General features: G+C 37.8%; 1 protein-coding gene across 1 annotated transcript; it reads right to left on the reverse strand.

Moving 5' to 3' along the window:
* Window positions 1–1,992: 1,992 nt before the first annotated feature.
* Window positions 1,993–15,971, reverse strand: LOC145777466 (transcription initiation factor TFIID subunit 8-like). The gene is made up of 6 exons (XM_082588842.1): window positions 15,833–15,971; window positions 15,337–15,498; window positions 9,395–9,525; window positions 3,586–3,733; window positions 2,400–2,497; window positions 1,993–2,202 (listed from the first exon to the last, which is right to left on the reverse strand). Exons 1-6 carry the CDS (start codon window positions 15,969–15,971, stop codon window positions 1,993–1,995), a joined length of 888 nt encoding a protein of 295 aa, XP_082444968.1.
* Between the last annotated feature and the right edge of the window lie 4,143 nt (window positions 15,972–20,114).

Raw genomic sequence — 20,114 nt, forward strand, 5'->3', positions numbered from 1 at the left:
TAACTGCCCTATATCAGAACTGAAGATGCACTAGCAAGTGGGAAATATATTTTCTGTTTAACATCTACTGACAACTGATCCCTGTTGCCTTAGCAATTGAGGTTTTAGCTTTCTAGATATTCACCCAGGATCGTTTCAGAACAAGACTAGGTCAGAAAGCCAGGCAGACTCCGACTCAGCAGCAGCCTAGAGCAGTTAGCTTCTGGTGTTAGGTCCTTATGTTGAGCACTACTACAGAGTAATGATGTTTTTTTCTGTTTATCTATGTATTTATGTTCTGTATTTAGATATCCTACTTTAAAGTTAATTAAAACTAATACACGACACACTTTTTATAATCCAAAAAACACCCTGACTTTTCGACAACATATTAAGTTTGGGTCTGAAATCGACAAAATACTATGTTTGGGTAACTGGTATCAATTCAAGGAAGAACTGTGGCCTCTACAAATAAGCAATTTCGTTAGGTCAAAATAACGTCAAAATTTGACAAAGATGAAGTCAAAAATTTTTTTTTAGTTTAAAATAAAAATGGCCCTAGTGATGATAGCAAGCAATATCTTTATATAAACGTCACAGCATGGCCACCTAAAGATACGGCCTGATTTGTCACATTTTGCAGAAATTTCCAGGTTTTTCTAACTTTGGGCAAACGTTTAAATATTTTTTTCTAAAAATTAGATTTTTACGCTTTCTTTATTCTTTTCCCCAGATGACACAATAGGTTTTAACATCTTTACATGTTGAAAAACAAAGAAAATTTGATTTCGAAGATTTTAGTCAGACTGTTAATTTTCAATAACAGTCTGATTTTGCGTTTTTCAACTTACTTTTTCTCATTTGCTACTGCTTCCCCAAGGCAACAAAAAGTTTTTTGTCATTAGGAAACCGCAAAAAGTAAAACCAAATATTTGCATTGCAGTTTGGTTAGACTAAAACAAATGATGTAAGAAAATATTAGCTAGAAGTCCTACACTACTTTGTATTTGTTGTGTTCAACTAGGGTACTTGAGTTGTTCAATTTGTTTGATTATCTCAAATAAATCTTTCAGTATATGTACTCACTAGCAAACATCACCACTTATGCATAACTGGCAAAGATTGGCATATTAGACCTGAAGCCATGGGCCAAATAGAACCTCAAATAATAGCTTACCAAGTGAACCCATCTTGAAAAAAAGGAAGAGATACAAATACTATTGAAAGTGCTGTTTGAAAGCAAAGTAATTAGATGTTGAATGTTTGTTGATAGTTAAATTAATCGCTATTTCTAACTCAAATTATGTAAATGTTTACCAATACGACAAATTCAAGATAAAAATTCTTGGAATCTATGTAACAACGTTAAAAAACTCGGCATCATCTGTGACAGCAATACTATCACCTAAGCTGGTTTAAACTATATATATATCAAAAAAAGCTTTACCTTAATAGAAGAACAAACAAAACTTTATATCATTTTTAAAAAATAACAAGTTTGTAATGCATAGTTACATACATAATGTAAACTTTTGGGGTGAGACAGCCAGGTGTCACAGAATATCCTTTGAATTAACGAATCCGTTTCTTACATGAAAAGCTTTCTAACATACACCATTACACCTGAATGAGGATTCCTTGTACAGTATAACAGATTGTGTTTAAAACTTTTTGTCTTGACAAACACTTTTGTTTCGAGTGTGTAAATGTTACATCAATACTGCATGAGACATAAGCCACAATCTGCCAATACTATAAGGATTTGGGAGACAAAGAAAAAAATACTTCTAACTAATAGTAGCTAATGAGGAAAAAATACGTGCAGAAATTGCTACAAAAATGTTTTATGTGACCCAACTAACGTTGATGTATGTTAAAAAATCTTGGTGCTTTGCTAACCATGGCATTAGGGTTAGCTTTTGTAGCCTTCATTGTACATACCTGATGAAGGTTGCCAAACGTTGACAGTGAATTACAACCTTGAAGTTATTAGTTCCATCACAAACCATTGTTCTAACATTTTCTCTTCGACTTTGCTTTTTTAACTGGCCTCAGATAAGGATTGTGGATAACATTGGGTTGCTCTGATTGAGATGTTGACAGGTCGCTAGCTTGTGTCTGGGAGGATTGGGTAGTTTCGTGAGGTAAAGAAACACCCTGGTCATCTGTTCCTTTCTTTTTTTTAATCTTTCGATTTTTAGACTTGGAATCTGTTTCCTTTTCCTGAAAGCAAAACAAGCAAACATGTAAGTGGCAAGAAGTGAAAAATAGTGCAACTTCAATACAAGTAGAAGAATGTAAAGAAAGCTCACCGCACCATGACAAATGTTCTTAACTGATCTTGACAAGCAAAAAAACCCACATAAAGAAATGACATTGCTTTGAAAAAAATACAACATAAATCGGAAAAAATAACATACCTCTTCACTATCGACTTTCTCATTTGCTTTTAATGTTTCATACTCGGAAGGCAGCAAAGCAGCTAAATACGGACGAAAAGATGGCTCAGCAGCTATCACTGAACAAATACATAAGTGGGTGTAAAATGTTGTAATTTGCAACTACATAAATTAACATTTTGCAACGAGATTAAAGTGATATTTGGAAAAAAATCAGTAACTGCACAATGCACAAAAATAAAACAATGAAAAATACTGAGTTTAACTTTTCATGAGGACAAACCTACAACTATGAAAGCAGAAGATCATGCGGTTAGATTCAGTTGATGTTGCTTATTATGGCAGAAGAATCACTGATGGTATTACATGCGTAACTTGTAAAGCATGAATCATTACAACAATAGACAATTAGACATTCAGTACAACTGTAGACATATCAAAGACTAACCATAGTAATCAACTGATCGCCAGCTAAAAATGTAATAAATTAACTTTATTCACCTGTATTAGTTTTCTTTGTAGGATAACAACGCTAACTATAAATCAGGGCTGTGGAGTCGAAGCCGTGGAGTCGGTGGAATTTTGGGGTGTTCAGAGTCGGAGTTGTTAAAAAAGGACCAATTCCGACTCGATAAAAACAATGTTCTTGTCAGTTTTGTAAAAGTTACCGTTTCAGCTTTGAGTACAAACTGAATAAAAAAATCTGGCAACTCTCTAAAACCTGGGAACACTGAAGCCTCAATCGGCCCGTTATAAACCAAGGAGTTGGAGTCGTATATTTTTGCCCGGCTCCACAGTCCTGCTTTAGTTTAAATCACTTTTATCATATAGTTTTTTCAATGTAGCAGTTTCAATCAAATAGTGAGTAAAAGGAAACATTTCAAAAGAAATTGACAAAGCAAGTCAATGTGCTGTGGTCCAAAAAAAACTTAAAAACCACTGATTGAAACAGAAGACGTCTTGGGATTTTCAAGAACACCTGCGCCGAACCGGTAACCTCTGTATCAGCGGCACCGAATAGTCAGACTGGTGAAATGTCCCTGCGACAGGTCGCCGCAACAGAATATCCTGATGCTACAGTGAGTTACCTAATACACTCAAGGCCACAGCATGGGCATCTACCTGATAAGCACCTACAAATTGTGCAGTCTAAAACAATGAGATATGTTAGCTACCATAATCTATCTTACGTGGGAGAGTCACTCACAAGGGAAGGCATTTTTGTCATGTGGGAGCAAAAGATGACTCTTTCCAGTTTTTGCAACAAACCTCGTCAATGCTCGTTCCACATCTCTTTTCTGGATGGATAGTCTTTCTCTCAAGATAACGTAGTCCGTCTCTGGCTTTTGACCAGTCTAAATTGCATATATGAAATTCAATACGTTTATATGTAAGTATGAGAGCTTAAGCTCATATAAAACAACAATCAGACATTAAATACTGGAGTTGCCTATTCAGTGATTAAATTAAACAGTATTATACCGTAGTTTTGATTTTCATTCATAACAACACTGTTATATATATACTTGTGCAAAAAATTGATTGTCAAACTTTATTAAAGTGGAGGGGGGTAATATTAATTTCAACTTTAGCCCTGGTTTTAGAATACAACAGGACATTTTAAGACCTCTGGAAAAAAGTTAGAAATTTAAAAAAAAAACCTACCCCAAAAATTCCTTTTTTGCAATTAATTGCCTTGTGTTGCATTGATGTCACCTTTTATCTATGACATTTAAAGTTCAAATATCATTTACTACTGCTGAAATTCCAAATATTGCATTAGCTGTTGCAGCAGAAGCCGGAATGGCCCGTTTCGGTGAGTCCGATTTGGTGAGTCCGATTCGGTGAGTCTGATTCGGTGAGTCCGATCACTATTCGGTGATTTTTTCAATTTTTTATTTTAAATTATTGAGTACCGTAGCCTAATCATCATTGCCGTTTTAGGGTTAGGGGTTAGGAACTCACCGAATAGTAGCAGACCCCAGCAGAAGCATACCAAAGGTAGAGCTCGACCGATATCACTTTTTCAGGCCGATACCGATATTTATGAAATTTTTAGGCCGATACGGATATATATCAGCTACGAAAAATTTGTTACCAACAAAGTTATTAAGCAACAAACCAGTCCAAGAAAGTTTATGTTTAGAAGGCTTTTTAAAATTTCAGCGAAGGCTTTCATCAGACCAACGAGGTGCGCTTGGAGAGTCAAAGCGCCGTGTAGCTGCAATACGCCGCATAACTGATTAACTTCCACCGAACGAGGTCGTGTGGCTTCTTGCGTCACAATGCTCTGGGATAGTGTTGGGCGATATTGAAAAAAACAAAACGATACGATATTTGAAAAAATACTCGATACTTTTCGATATTTTTGTACTAATTAAAAAAAGAGTTTCTCAGTCTTCGAAATTAGTGTCGGAAATTGCCGAGGTGATTGCCGACGCAGATGCATGAATGGCACATTAGCGTCGGCAATAAAAATGCCGAAGCCACAAGAGCGCTTGTAAGGTTAGGGTTAGACATTCCTCCCAGTCGTTATGCCACAGCCATAGATTTGCTCCTTAGTCAACACCCTGATGGAGCTCTGCGAAAGAGGCGTGTGGATGGGTATCAAAGCACGAAAGCGGAAAACGTGGACGCTTCATTGCGAACGGCGAAGACAGTGTAGATTAACAGCCAAGCGATGAGCCTCTTGATGTGTCCGATTCCAGTGATGACATGACAATCTCATCCTCCGATACAGCATCTGATGATTCCGATTCTGACATCTAGTTCTTCATCAAGCAGACTTTGTGTTGCTCGCAGTATTCCCAACTGTGCCGAAATTATGTTAGTGCATACCTAAATCGAGGCAATCTTCTCGCAGGGAGCGATTAATTTGTTACCGGTACTTGGTTGAGCAATTAACGTTATTTTATGATAATTCAACGTCGCTAGATGTCGAATTAATAAAACAAACGTAAATTTCTTATTGGGCATTGTTGTTACGCAATATAACCACTATGACCAGCCGAGAAAATTAAATCGATTTGTGCTGACTCGAACGTTGAATCAACCCAAAATTAACTTACTTTTCCTCCTCGTGAGTTATTCAACGTGAATTACCGTAACAGCGTGCGTATCGCGTTGCTCGCTTTATCGCTACTTTTGGTATTATTACATCACAACAAATCAAACAGTGCGGTCGTGATAGACTACTCTAGCATATTTTTCGCTTCTCGTTTTCCATGTTTGGTACAATTGTTTTCGTTATAAACGTTCACAGCAATTGCCGAGGCAATTTCAACATTTGCCGTTTGGCTTTGGCAACGTTTTTGTAGGGGTTTGCAGTTATGAGTTATCGAACCATATTGAAATAAATATCGATATTGAAAAGATATCGTATCGTAAATTCGATATATCGCCCAACACTACTCTGGACACGGGTCGAAAAACTTCGACAATGACGCTACACGGACGCTAAACGAAAAGAGTTGATACCTAATTTTTTAGCTGTTGCAGTCGTTTTAAAACTTCTCTAGATAACCAACGTACCTCAGAATGATACAAAAGTACTTCGTAATCTGACCCTACTTCTTGACATAGCGCTCTAAAAGTACGGTGGTTTACAGCTCTGCTTTTGATGAAATTAACGACTTTCACGCAATTCGTCAGAATTTCTTTGGGACTTGCTGGTAAAGTTTTGCTGCTAAGGCGTACGTGTGCAAGAAGCAATGGGTAACAACCACGCGAGGAGCTTCGTTTTTTACTAAAGCAGCAAATCCGGATTTGTTCCCAAGCATAGCTGGTGCTCCAACCTCCATCCATGCATATATAGAACAAAGTTTTTTTCCAAATTCATCAAGGTAATCATGGACCCCCAAATGCTTTCTTATGGACCCCCAAGGGGTCCGCGAACCCCAGGTTGGGAACCACTGTTCTAAAGGCATGTATGGCTGGTTTTGAGTTTTCTATTGCTGGCCGATGTTTATCGGCGAAAAATAGCCGATAAAATATATCGGCTACACCTGATATCGGCCGATATATACCGGCTGACCGATATATCGGTCGAGCTCTAACCAAAGGCAAGTTATTCTACGTTATTAAACTGAAACGAGCAGATAAAATAGACAGCTAAATTGAAAGGGATAAAAAAACAACCACACGGCATTTAACATAATATATACCGTATATTAAACTGAACATAAACTATAAACTACGAAAGTTTTGGACTCTATTATCAAACCATATATGCCTAATAATTACATGCTCAATTCTCCTAACGATTTTTTGAAAAAACTTAATAATTTCCAATGTGCTACGAATCAACTGATGGTTAGTTTCGACGTACAGTCGTACAGTCATTATTCACCAATGTTCCTTTAAATGAAAGTTATAGACATTATCGCTAATCGTATTTTTTCGCAAGACCAGCCCAAACATCCACCTATCAAAAAAGAATTTTTTATAAAACTGCTGCAAATGGCCACTGAAGGTATGTTTCTATACAAAGACAACTTATATAAACAAATTGATGGTGTCGCAATGGGTTCGCCTCTGGGTCTAACTCTTGCTAATTTCTTTCTGGCACATTATGAAAATAAAAAAATTTCTGAAACTGATGTGAACTGCCATCCTAAATTGTACTTACGTTATGTTGACATTTTTTGCTATATTTAATGATGATAATTCTTGTATGCACTATGCAGTTTCTCAACATTATTAACTCGCAACATCCTAATATAACTTTTACCGTAGAAAAACCAACCAGACAACCTCAATTGCGGGACCATCTAACGACCTTAAATTGTTTTCAATGCTCGCAGCTCAGTAAATTGTTTCAACTGCATACCGCCTTTCATAAAACCTGACCATTTATTCCGTTATGATGTCACCATTGAGGGTGTGAAGTCACTAACCCACAGCGTTCTCAACTATAAAGACACGTGTTTTACCCACGGATGTCAACTAACCTAGTTCTCCTTTTTAACAACCATTCAATGTCCGACAACATTGAATCGATATAAAAACGACAATATTGCCAGCCGATGTAAATTAGCACTTCGGAATCGGATTAACACTTCGTTAAAATAAACATCGGGAATTGCAAACAAGACTTATAGCGCTGGTGATCACAGCTGTATATATTCAATGCAACAGTAGTGACTATGATGCGCTGACCTAATTCTGCGTCACTCTTTGATACTACATATTTTCGTCATTTAATCCACGATCATTCTATTGCGAAATTAAATAATTGGCTAGAAGAAACCGGCGGCCAAACTTGGCCGACGGAGGAGGTAGCACAGGCAGTCATTCAACCACTACTTAGCGGCCATGGCCGCCGGCTGCTTTAAGGCTTGAAGTGCCTGCTCAAGCGAGCACAAGATATTTGTTCTAAACTAATGCAGATAATATTAATAATGAAGTCAATCGTTTATGTTCTTATTTTAATGCAAACAACTACCCCACATGGTTTTTCAATGGAGTGCTCAGGGAGTTTTTGGATTCACGTTCTACGCAGTCTCAAGCGGATAAACGTGAGTTGAAAAGCTTTTTAACAGTTCCCTTTATTGGTAAAGCATCGAAACGTTTTGTCAGTAACATGTCAAGCTTTATTAAAATGAAGTTCAACGTGAATGTTAATATTATTCCGGTATATAAAACATTTAAAGTGGGTTATTACTTTCAGCTTAAATCTGGGACTCCCTCCTGCTTGTGTTCAAATGTCATGTACAAGTTCACTTGTTCGTACGACGCAAACTGTACATACATTGGTATGTCCACGCGGCATTTGGCCACGAAAGTGAGGGAGCACTTAGATTTAACTAATTTGAATAGAAAAAGTGCCATTAAAGACCACATATTCAATTGCCAAACATGTTTAAACAACAAACCATTGTTGAAGTCTTTAGAGTTTTGCGTAAATGTTTCACCGAATTTTACACTAAAATCCACAAGGCTTTGCTAATAAAATGATACAATCCTAGCCTCAATACGCATTACGCAGTTGTTTGCTGCAAGTGCTTCTTATTTGCTTAACGTCTTTTCTTAATTCATCATATGATGCGTGTTTGCCTCGCGGAATTAACCACCATGTGATGTGCCTTTCTCTTTTGCTTTGCCGTTTCATTCCAATGCATTTCGTTTTCAATTTCTTGTGTAGATCAGTTATTTATTTCAATGTAGATGTAAAATCAGTTATTTTTTCGTTACTTGAAAAGAGGTAACATGTGTATGGCCGAAAATGTTCGTAGTTGATGTTCAGTTTAATGTATTATGTTAAATGCCGTACGTGGTTGCTTGGTTTTATCTGTTTATGGTTGAAGAAAGTCACCTCTTTACAAAAATTAGATTAAAAGGGATTAAGCAAAGAATCTCAAAATGAGGACATAAATCGAAAATGCAAAGTAATTTTTTTGTCGTCAGAAGTCTAAGAAATTTTATCAGTTTTAAAAATCAGTTATCATAACAAAACAAGCTAAAAGCAACTTTATTTTTTGAAAATTAGTTCTTAAAGATAGGTTTTGGTCAATTTACGAGCTCAAATACTTCATACAAACTGCTTGCATTAATGTTACACTTTTGCACATAGCCATGCGCACAAATCAAAATTACCACTTTCCCGTTTTTTACAATGAAACGAAAAGCTAAAAATGTTTATGGCAATCTTGCAACATATTTGAAGGGTTTTTTTAGTACGGTACAGTAGATAACAATATTTGAACTTGAAATGCCATAAACAAAATACAACTAACGTCCATACAATATTAGGCAATTAAATGAGAAAAGTAATTTTTGGGGTAAGGGGGTTGGATGGAAATTTTAAACTTTTTTTAGAGGTCTTAGAATGTCCTGTTGTATTCTAAAAACCAGGGCTAAAGTTAGGTTTGAAATAAAGCCTATTAACACCCTCTACCCTAGGTAAAATGTTAAAACTGCTGGCATAAATCACAGGTAGTAAGAAACGACTGGTACTAGCATCAAAGTAAAAAATAATCACTAAAAACAAAGTGTATATTATATATTGAAACATTTACTGTAGTTCTGATATAAGCATGAGGATCAGGGAAGTGGGGTATGTTGTAGTCATTTGAAACATAACTTGAGAAATTCTTGCGCTTTCCAACTTGCAAAACAGCAGGATTTACAGATTCACTAGTTTTTCCCACTGTAACAATGTGACATTAAAGGTTTGTTGCTATACTTTGCCAACAAAGAATTAATATTAATCGGTTTTTCTCATAAAACTGCAAAATGATAAGCTGTTTACCTTTGTGGGTGCAAATTTGGTGGAAGAGACATAGGGGAAGGGAAGGTAATTTGATACGGAAGGTAATTTGATACACCCCCCCTACAGAAATGTACAAAAAATATTAGTCAAAAATATTGTCATTAGGTGGAAGATCTGTGAAAATAATGCCTACAAAAATTGCACCATGCAGCTAACTCGTGCTTTTATGGCATAAAATTGTGAAAGTGTGTTTTTTGAGTATTTTCGTAAAATTTTTAACTCATGGTTATTTTCGTCTGGAAAATTAAAGAAAAGTTCCTGAAAGATGAAACCAAACTCATTTGACAGTTCATTGATAAGGCTTCAAGGGCATGTCACGTTTTTTCTGCAATGTGCATCCAAGCATACAAAAATCAGCATTTTATAACTTTTTTTGAAAAAGGTAAATTGATACACGTGGAGAAGGTAAATTGATACAGTATATTGAATTCTTTTTTGTGACTAATAAATGTTGACATTGATCTACTTGATTTAAATAAGTTATTCTTTATTAACAAGACCTGCTACTTTGGGAAACAACTATTATATAGGCTTTCGTAGGCCTACACGCTATTTGCTGGCAAAAAATGAGAAAAGTGCAAAGCGCCCCCTTGAATAAGAACTCCAGCCAATGATCCTTCCCATGACCATCCCGCTGCAGAAGCTTGGCCGCACACATAGGCCTCAACAGTCATCTTTGCACCCAAGCACGCCAACCGCATATTAAATTTCCATTTATTGCTTTACTGTCAAAGGGGATTTCTGTATTAGTTTTACTGTATCAAATTACCTTCCGGGTGTATCAATTTACCTTCCGTGGAAGGTAATTTGATACATTTGAGTGACGTTTTTAAAATTTCAATTAAAAAAAAAGTAACAAAGATAAAAAAGTGAAAATGTTTTTAAAAAGTGTGTAAGGGATCAGACTTTCATTTCAGCCTAAAATCAATAGTTTGTGTCACGTAATTTTCAGTTAACAGGCAAAAATGTTAAAAGTGTATCAAATTACCTTCCCTTCCCCTAACTACAATATGTCTCCAAAAAGTGTCTTGCTCAAAAACCAAAACAAATAAAAAGTGTCCCAACAAAGAGTGCTTCAATAAAGAAAGAGTCTAAGACTATGTTAGAGTTCTAAATCGTTTCCCAACACCATAGGCGCCAACTCCGGGGGGGCGGAGGGGCGGCACCCCCCGTAAATTTAGCTCGGGGTGGCTGCGCCCCGCAAAATATTTTAAAAAAATTAAATCAAATGTTTCTAAGTTCAGATTTGCGTTAGTTTGACCTTCATTGCGGATCGATCTCAATTAAAAGATCTACTTGTTGCAACAAGAGCGCTGCTTCTAAGATAAAAAAAAAACAGAAGTACGGTACGCTGACAAACGCCAGCATGGTGCCGTAGAAGCAAAGCATAGTAACGATGATTGAAAAACGTTTTTCTTGATTTCTTCTGCTTTGTTTTGCTTGGGAGTGTCAATAACGAGGTGCGGTTTGCTGTTTGCTCAGTTTAGTATCTACGTGTATTAAGAGCTAAAGTTCAAAGTGACCAGCACATAATTCGAAGTAGCCTACAGGCCTCGAAATTCGTTTTTGTTGACGGCGGACAAACCTGTCCGTTGTCCGGTCTGAGCGGCTATCTCGGCAGACAAATTAAGTCTCACGGCGGGGACACACCAGTTTTAGCCGTCGATCGTCATGCTTAATCCCTTTGTCTTAATAATAATTTTTCACCATTTCTGAACTATAACTATGGTTTTAGACGGAATGGCCCGTTTCGGCTAGTCCGATTGGGCTAGTCCGATTCGGCCATTACCTTATTCGGCTACAGCCCGATTCGGCTAGTCCAATTTGGCTAGTCCGATTGGGCTAGTTCCCTATTTGGCTACAGTCTTTATCAGTTGGTTTTCTATTCGGCAATTTTTTGAAAATCCAACGATCCTTCTGTAATCCAACAAAATTCTTCTGTAAATCCAACGACGCCTTCTGTTTATTTAGAGAATTTTGTATTTTATTCCACAATAGGCTATCGTTTCTTTTGCATTCTTGCATTTTATCCAGTGTTTACCTTTGAGTGCCTTCCCAGACGGCAAAATACGTCATTTTTGTTGTCTGGGTTTGTTCAAAATATGTGTTTTACATCAAAACAACATTTTTTATGATTAACAATACAGGTTAGATAAACAGAAGTGTTTTATTAGTTGTTCGAGTGTGTTATTGTTCAAAATCATAGGCGCCTAACTATTTTTTTGGCCGTGGGGGCGAAAGCGTATTTCATCAGCAGCAACGTAAATTCAGCAAATGTCACGCAGATGGATGACGTAATTATGCCATGCCGTCACACTAGGATTGCTTTTATTGCCACACTCGGAGTTATCGCTACGTTTGACCTCCCGTTAATTATTAAAAACAAAACTCGACCACTTTGATTAAGCAAACACATGACATGCGTCTGCGTTAGCTAGCGGTTAATGGACTGCGACTCTTTAAGCTAAGCACAACATAAAGTTTAGCAACAAACTAGATTTATTAGCATGAAACAAGAGACGAAAAGGTTTACTAAGGTACACTGTAAATGGAATGACAATGTTTTGAAAATGGAATGCAAATACTAACTTGATCATACGCTTGAAAATATACCTGTGAAAAGTAAAATCATTCATGTTTACATCAATTCAGCAGCATGTCACCTTGAATAAATTTAAAAGTTGCTGACATCCGTACGCAGCCCTTGAAAAATAGTTACGGAGAGACGTTTGATTAAGTTTTCGACTTGACATTGCTCCCTTTTCACTACAATATCGCAACTTATGACTGACCGCTGTAAAACGCCCGTTTTCGCGTTGCAGATGAAACAAAAGATGCGCATATTCCGCCTTTGATCGGGATTCTATGGCAACGGTTGTGTGTGCGCCATTCAGTTTGCATGAGTCCGCTACTGCGTTGATTATGCGGCGTGTGCGCAATGCGGCTTGCACCAGCCCTTGTTGCGTTGGTTAGTGGTTACCTCGGGCCAAGACTTCAAGTTCATTTTCACAGCGAGCGATTCACTGGGCACCGCGCAATTCACTGCAGTGCAGAGGTTTCTACTTTCGAAAGCGACATCAACTCTGTTTGCAAGCTCATAAAGTCAAACGCACGCTCCGTCTACGTAGCAAATTATGTTTTGTTTTTTTGGGTGCATTCAACATCTGATGACATTGAATCGACACAAAATGGTAGATTTTTGCTATGTCCCAGGCAGCAAAATCAATCATATTTACATTGATTCAACGTCTGCAGACGTTGAATCAATGTAAATATGATTGGTTTTGTTGTTTGGTGTAGGATTGTAGCATCGCTACTCGTTCTAGTGATTATTTATTGCGAAGCTGTTGCGGTTTGCATTTAAAGAATGTTTTCCTGCTGCCGATCGCTACTTCATCTATTGTTTTATGTATCAATACAGCATAAAAAGTTGCCCCCACGCAGAAATATGCGTGGGGGCCAGGCCCCCAAGGCTTAGGCGCCTATGTTCAAAATACTTGTAAAAACTTACATACGAGTTATTAATTACGGAGATAGCATAAATTTGATGCTCTAAAACAAAGTCATATATTATCATATATAGTCAAAGTGACAAATGCGCGGACGGACAGTTCTTACGATAATGCACGGTCCATCAATTTAGAGATATAACCGGCGTTAAGTACTAACCGGCGATTCAATTCGATAATTTCAAACCTCCATCTTTACACTCTGACTACAAAAAAAAAGTTAGGCCTATATCACGTGAAAGTTACGAGTAATTAAGCATTGATTTCAACGACCTAATGTTTGGACAAAATCAACTTTACGACCGGTTTTGCGAATTTTGATCTTCCGCTTTGCAAGGCAACTTAATAGTTACTTTGAACTTTAGTCCAACATAGAGTGGTTTCACTTTAACCTGAATAAAACAATGTCTACTTCTGGCTTTCTCTCCCAATTAAAATCATTAATCAACACATTCGAAAAGGTTTTCCAGAATTTCGTTATTGCTTTGTGACAAGCATTTCTATGGGAAACAACTTTACCTCGCTTCCCACTTTTTTCTCCGCTATTTTCTTTTAAATACCGGCGCGCATAGTCTTGCTCCTCCGTCAAGGGGTGGTAATTACACGCAATTCATTATGACGCAACCGAAGGCTTTAATTTATCACACGGCTCACCCAGACAGTAAAATCCACCATTTTTACATTGATTTAACGTCTGCAGACGTTGAATCAATGTAAAAATGACTGATTTTGCCGTCTGGGAAGGCACTCAAAGGTAAACACTGGATAAAATGCAAGAATGCAAAAGAAACGATAGCCTATTGTGGAATAAAATACAAAATTCTCTAAATAAACAGAAAGCGTCGTTGGATTTACAGAAGGATTATCGTTTGATTTTCAAAAAATTGCCGAATAGGGAACTAACTGATAAAGACTGTAGCCAAATAGGAAACTAGCCCAATCGGACTAGCCAAATCGGACTAGCCGAATCGGGCTGTAGCCGAATCGGACTAGCCCAATCGGACTAGTTGAATAGTAGCAGACCCGGTTTTAGAAGGCTTTATAAAAATTCAGTCAAGTCACTCTGAAAGGCTTTCATCAGACCAACGACTTGCGCTTGAAGAATCAAAGCGCCGTGTAGCTGTTCAATACGTCACATATATAACTGATTAACTTCCATCGAACGAGGTCATGTGACTTATTGCGTCACATTGCTACTATTTTCTGCTGTGCAAAGTTTCACAGGCTTTTTTCTTTAAGTTTATTTTTGCGTGTCATGTGAGCAAAAGTGACTTTTCCTTGGGTCTTTTCTTTCTTGCTGTAATACCAAAACTTAACAAATTTTGTTGCATCTTGCTGTAATAGCCTACTCGTATAATCTAATTTATATATTAACCAACCTTGCCGTATCATTATTACTCGAAGATCAAAGCTAGACATTGTGACGTAAAACTTGAACTAAATTGCGCGTGATTAGTGTAGAAGTACCTATCGATTCTTAGCGAAGAATTCACCTTTGGTACGCTGATTCAATGTCATCAATCGTTGAAGCAATGTAGAAATCGAAAGTTTTCCTCCTTGAATGGAAACTAAGGGATAAAGTATTCACATTTTCTAGATGCGCGCTAGAATGCGCTGGAAATTATATTATCGCAACAATTGCTCATGCTATGCAGTGACGATTTTTATCGCTAGTTCCTGTGTTATCTGTCGGCGGACAAATATGACTGATCTAGATGGCACTTCCCGCGGACATCACATGCTGTGATGGCGGACACCGGACACGTCTGATGTCCGATGTGCGGACATGTCCGATATACAATGGCAGATAGACGGAGACGCAAACAAACATCAGCATTTTGAATGTAAGCAATCAGTTGGCTAGAAAGTTTGCCTCCCCGGCAATTTTCAAAACCCAGCGCCTATGCCCAACATTTAACCGAGTTTAAAAAACAACAAATAAAAAACATACAAATTTGAAGCAGTCTTGTTTTACTAGTAAAAAATCAGTTGTAAACACTAGTTTTCTTGGTTTTTATTCCAATTCTCAAAGAAACTTAATAACAAACTAGGCATATTGATTATTACATTATTCTATTTTGCAATTGCTTCCAAAGTGTTTATTTCAATGCTTCCAAAATACATTTTGGTTGTAGAAGTCAAAAAACAATGTTAGATCAACAATACTTTAAGTACTAACTTGAACCAAGGTTAATCCGCCTTGCACGATGAGCATATTGAGGTAAGGTGATCGTTGGAAAGCCCATATCAGCAAGAGCACACAAAACATCTCGGCCGGTAGGCAAGGTTCGACCACTGTGTTCATAATAGGATCTTGTTGTGTTGGCTATCTCACACATGTCTGCAGAAACAAAACCAGTTAATGATCAAACTAAGAAAGGTTAGAAAATAAGGATTAAAACTGACAAAAAGTTATTGAAGCTGGTCCATGCGGTTATATTCCATTTTCTGAAGTGTTTATATGCAAGTAAAAATGCTGATTTAACAGATGCAAAATAAAGCAGTCATGCTCAATTGTAATAAACTTTCAACTGTTTATGGATAATAATTATATAATCGCAATGTTTGTCTCAATGTGGACACTCTCTAACTTTTGGTGACAAAATGCTCAGGATTTGAAAACACTGGAATGAAGTTTTACTTCTATTACAAGTTAAAGCCTAGCATCTACTCACAGCTTTGCAGCATCTCTGTTAATGTTTCCAAAGCCAGTTCTTCTGCCGATTCATAACCAGCTTCAGTACAAATTGCAGCAACAACTGTTGCTAAAGATTGTCGATACGTACAATCATTGGACATATTTTCAACTGCCATTTAAAGCCTAGTTAATAAATCTGCAAAAATTGGAATAGCCACTCTAAGTTGTTGTTACATTAAAACCAGGGGCGCCGGAAGTGGGGGGGGGGGGGCAGGGGATGCCCCACTGCCCTCAATTTTTCTGTGGATGGGGGGCAGGAGGGGCAATGGTGCCCTTTTGAGGTATGAAAACTACTGCATATTTTGCAATACTGTACTATAAAAATTTCTGCTTTTCGCCTAATTATAATCTTTCAATTTGCCTCAAAATAATATTCCCGATACAAAATTCTTTATCAGAGTAGGCTACATCATTATAATATAGCATGATGCCCTTCCGTGCCATTGTTATAAAACTATCTCGATGATTGATACCTCCACCCCCTAAATGCATATCTATTTTCAAATTTCATTAAAAAAATGCAATTTTCTAAACTTTTTGAGTTTTATTTAAAAAGTGCCCTTGGTAAAGTAGCAGTTTTAACGTTCTGCAAGTTTACACGTTTACATGATTCTATGCGAGGAAAGCTATACTTTTAAAAAAAAGTTTGGAAAATATACTTATCGTTGCCTTCCACCACCTGCGAGGCGGAGCGATCGTTTAGTGCACTCAGGCGCATAAAAACCTACTTGTGATCTACCATGACGCAACAGCGATTGAACCACGTCCTAACTTTAAATGTTTATCAAGCTGAAGCTTCACGGTTACAACTTGAGCAGTTGATTAACAGTTGGATTGACAGAGCTGCTGTTCACAAAAATACTTTTGCCATATGTTAAGTGTCAGAGCAGCAACGTAACAATAAAATTCACGACATACTTACTGTGCTTTGTTTTAAAGTTGCTTTGTAAATTATCGAGCTACAAATCAGGTGTGAAACGACAATTGCATCTACGAAACAGCAGGCCTTGAAATTCACGGCGGACACCGCGGACATGTCCGCCGTCACAGCATGTGATGTCCGCGGGAAGTACCATCTAGATCGGTCATATTTGTCCGCCGAGAAATACCGTAACACGGGAACTAGCGATACAAATCGTCATTGCATAGCACGAACAATTACTGCGAGAATATAATTTCCCGCGCATCTAGAAAATGTTAATATTGTATCCCTTAGCTTCCGTTCAAGCAGGAAAACTGATTTTTACGTTGATTCAACGATGATTGACATTGAATCAGCGTAACAAAGGTGAATTCTTCGCTAAGAATCGATGGGAGTACCGTACTTTTACACTAATCACGCGCAACTTAGCTCAGGTCTTACGTCACAATGTCTGGGTTTGATCGAGTAATATCAACAGGTAATATGGCAAGGTTGGTTACACAATTAGATTACACGAGTACGCTATTACAGCAAGATGCAAAAAAATTGTTAATTTTTGGTACTACTGTAAGAAAGAAAAAACCCCTGGAAAATTCTAAAAGTGAGAATGAGGGCGATGAACCTACTCGCTCTTTGAGACTTTCACTCACATGACACGCAAAAATAAACCTAATAAAAAAAGAAACCTAGTGAAACTTTGCACAGCAGAAAATAGTAGAGTTAGTGTGGGAGTTTTCCAACTCGTGTCCAGAGCATTGTGACGCAAGAAGCCACACGACCTCGTTCGGTGAAAGGTAATCAGTTATGCGGCGTATTAAGCAGCTACACGGCGCTTTGACTCTTCAAGCGCACGTCGTTAGTCTGAGGAAAGCCTTTCAGCGTGACTTCTCTGAAATTTTAAAAAGCCTTCCAAACCGTAGCTATAGTACTCAAATGGGGAAGAATTATCGAAATATAGCGATTAAACATGACGATCGACGTTAAAACTGGTGTGTCCGCCGTGAGACTTAATTTGTCCGCTGAGATGGCTGCTCAGACCGGACACGTTTGTCCGCCGTCAACAAAAACGAATTTCGAGGCCTGAAACAGGCTTAGTAAAAATCAAACAAAAACATGCAGTTTGAAAGTTTTTAGGTTGCCATATTGTGACATCCGCCAACCCGTGCAAAAATAAAAGTCGGCGCCTATGGTCGGATACCTAACCGATACTCCAATACCCTAACCCTTTTAAAATGTTTGCGGAAACTGCGATCAGCGACTTTGGCTTTTTTTTTTTTTCTCTTGATCGTTAAAAGGGACGAACTGACGGTACGAATTGTTCATGGTACAAATTAGGTTGCACCCGTCCGAGGTTAAGGTTAGTCGATCAATAGCGCAGGTTGAGAGCACAGGGTGATCCATCGATCAATAGTGCATAACACATACAATCAGCGGCGCAACTAGAAAAAATCAAAGGCAACGAGAGAGAAAACTAACAATTATTTGTAGAAGTGGATATATCAGGAGCAAGTCTTTTTGACAGTTAGGCGCTGGTCTAATAGGCGCGCACACTGTGGCGTCTGGATATTTAGGTGCGGAGCACTGTGGCGCCCGGTCATTTAGATGCTATTCCTAGTAAAGTATGTAGATTGTATCAGCATGGCAGCTTGCCAGAAAATTATATCATGGCTTCCGTGACTGAAGCTGCTTAAACCGGCAATGCTTTTCACACAAAATGCTTCTCGATCAAAAAGACTGTAGGCTAAATTACGTAAACTTTTTGCTTAAAATTTGCCAAATTCTTTCCATAATCATTCTGCTGTACCTCCTAAAGCATTGCGCGCAGAAACGAAGTAAAATTTTTCTTATGTGCAGAATTGTTTTGGCATTCGATTAAACTACATATATTTTCAAATTATTTTATCATGCTTGGGTAGTAAAGATTATAATGAAGTACACTTTTCTGCCAATTTTTAATTTTTTTAGAAATTAGAAAAAACACCGTATGGAAAGTTGCTAGTTGTACATTGAATGTTTTAAATTTTATTGCAAAGCTTTGCATCTTCGGATAGCTGAAGATGTATGCTTTCATTTGATGTCAAGATTGTGCGTCTACGTCAATCACATGAGATTTTTTACAGCGTAAATACAACAGATTTGTGTGAAAAATGTCTGGTTATTCACATTAAACGTCTTGACCTCGGTGGATGCAAAAGAGTTAAGTCGAATAATAACTACACTAAACATCAGTAAAAAAAATCATACCTTAGCCTATATTGAAGCACGGAATGGCCCGTTTCGGTGAGTCCGATTCGGTGAGTCCGATTCGGTTAGTCCGATTCGGTGAGTCCGATCCCTTAACGGGGGATTTTTTCAATTTTTTTTTTTAAATTATCGGGTACCGTAGCCTAATTATCATTGCCGTTTTAGGGTTAGGGGTTAGGAGTTAAGGTTAGGGGTTAGAAGTTAGGAACTCACCGAATCAGACTCACCGAATCGGACTCACCGAATCGGACTCACCGAATCGGACTCACCGAATAGTAGCAGACCCATTGAAGCAGGTGGTTAAAATTTTGGTGTGCAGTGCCTGACTTTGGAAGTAGCCTAGGCTACAGCAAAGAACCCACAGCAAGCTCTTTTGTTTGAGAAGGTAGGCTACACGAGGTGGAAGGATAAAGATTTTTATTAAACAATTAATAAATACTAAAAATGCGCAATCAAACACTGCAATGTATACATGAAGCTATCAGCAGCAATTTTTTCACGATTACGTGAAGTTGAAATAGTCAAAGCTGCCATATCAATCTTTGCTTTATGATGTGGCAAACTTACCAAACTTTTCGGTGCAAATGAAGTGCTCAGATCCAACATCGGCTTATATTCAGGGTAATTAGACCAGTAGACCACCTGATCTCCACAGGACACGTACTTCTGGAGTAGAAGTTGCCGGTTTAAAGGTGCAGCTTTGTGCAATCTGTTACCTTTAATAATTACTTCTACTTGAGACGGATAGATCGTGTGGAGTTGAGGTGCGTGAAAACACTCTACTACTCTTGATATTAGCACATTTCTACAGGACATTTGCAATGCATCCTGATCACAAGTTGCAGCCAGATGGAACTTTACTTAATCTGTTATCTTTCGCAATTACTTCTGTTCAGGATGGATTGGCCATGTGACGAGAACGCGTAAGACGCTTTACTACTGTTCACATAAATACATTTCTACAGGGCATATAGGCTACACCTTGGCTACAAGTTGTAAGCATAATGGTGAGACTTCGCTCGTTATTAAACCTAGTCGGGGTTTTGACGGAAAACTAAGTTACTCTTCACTCAAGCCTACCGCCCGCTTGAAT

This window comes from Aplidium turbinatum, chromosome 9 (genome assembly GCF_918807975.1).
Source record: "Aplidium turbinatum chromosome 9, kaAplTurb1.1, whole genome shotgun sequence".
Lineage (NCBI taxonomy): Eukaryota > Metazoa > Chordata > Ascidiacea > Aplousobranchia > Polyclinidae > Aplidium > Aplidium turbinatum.

What these genes read in the sequence shown, in the direction of transcription:
- LOC145777466 (XM_082588842.1), bottom strand. Translation starts at nt 15,971, where the DNA reads ATGGCAGTTGAAAATATGTCCAATGATTGTACGTATCGACAATCTTTA. An exon ending in GCGGATTAACCTTGGTTCAA is followed by an intron (nt 9,526 to 15,336) that starts GTTAGTACTTAA and finishes ACATTGTTACAG; the next exon opens with TGGGAAAAACTAGTGAATCT. An exon ending in TGACAAAAATGCCTTCCCTT is followed by an intron (nt 2,498 to 3,585) that starts GTGAGTGACTCT and finishes GTATTTGTTCAG; the next exon opens with TGATAGCTGCTGAGCCATCT.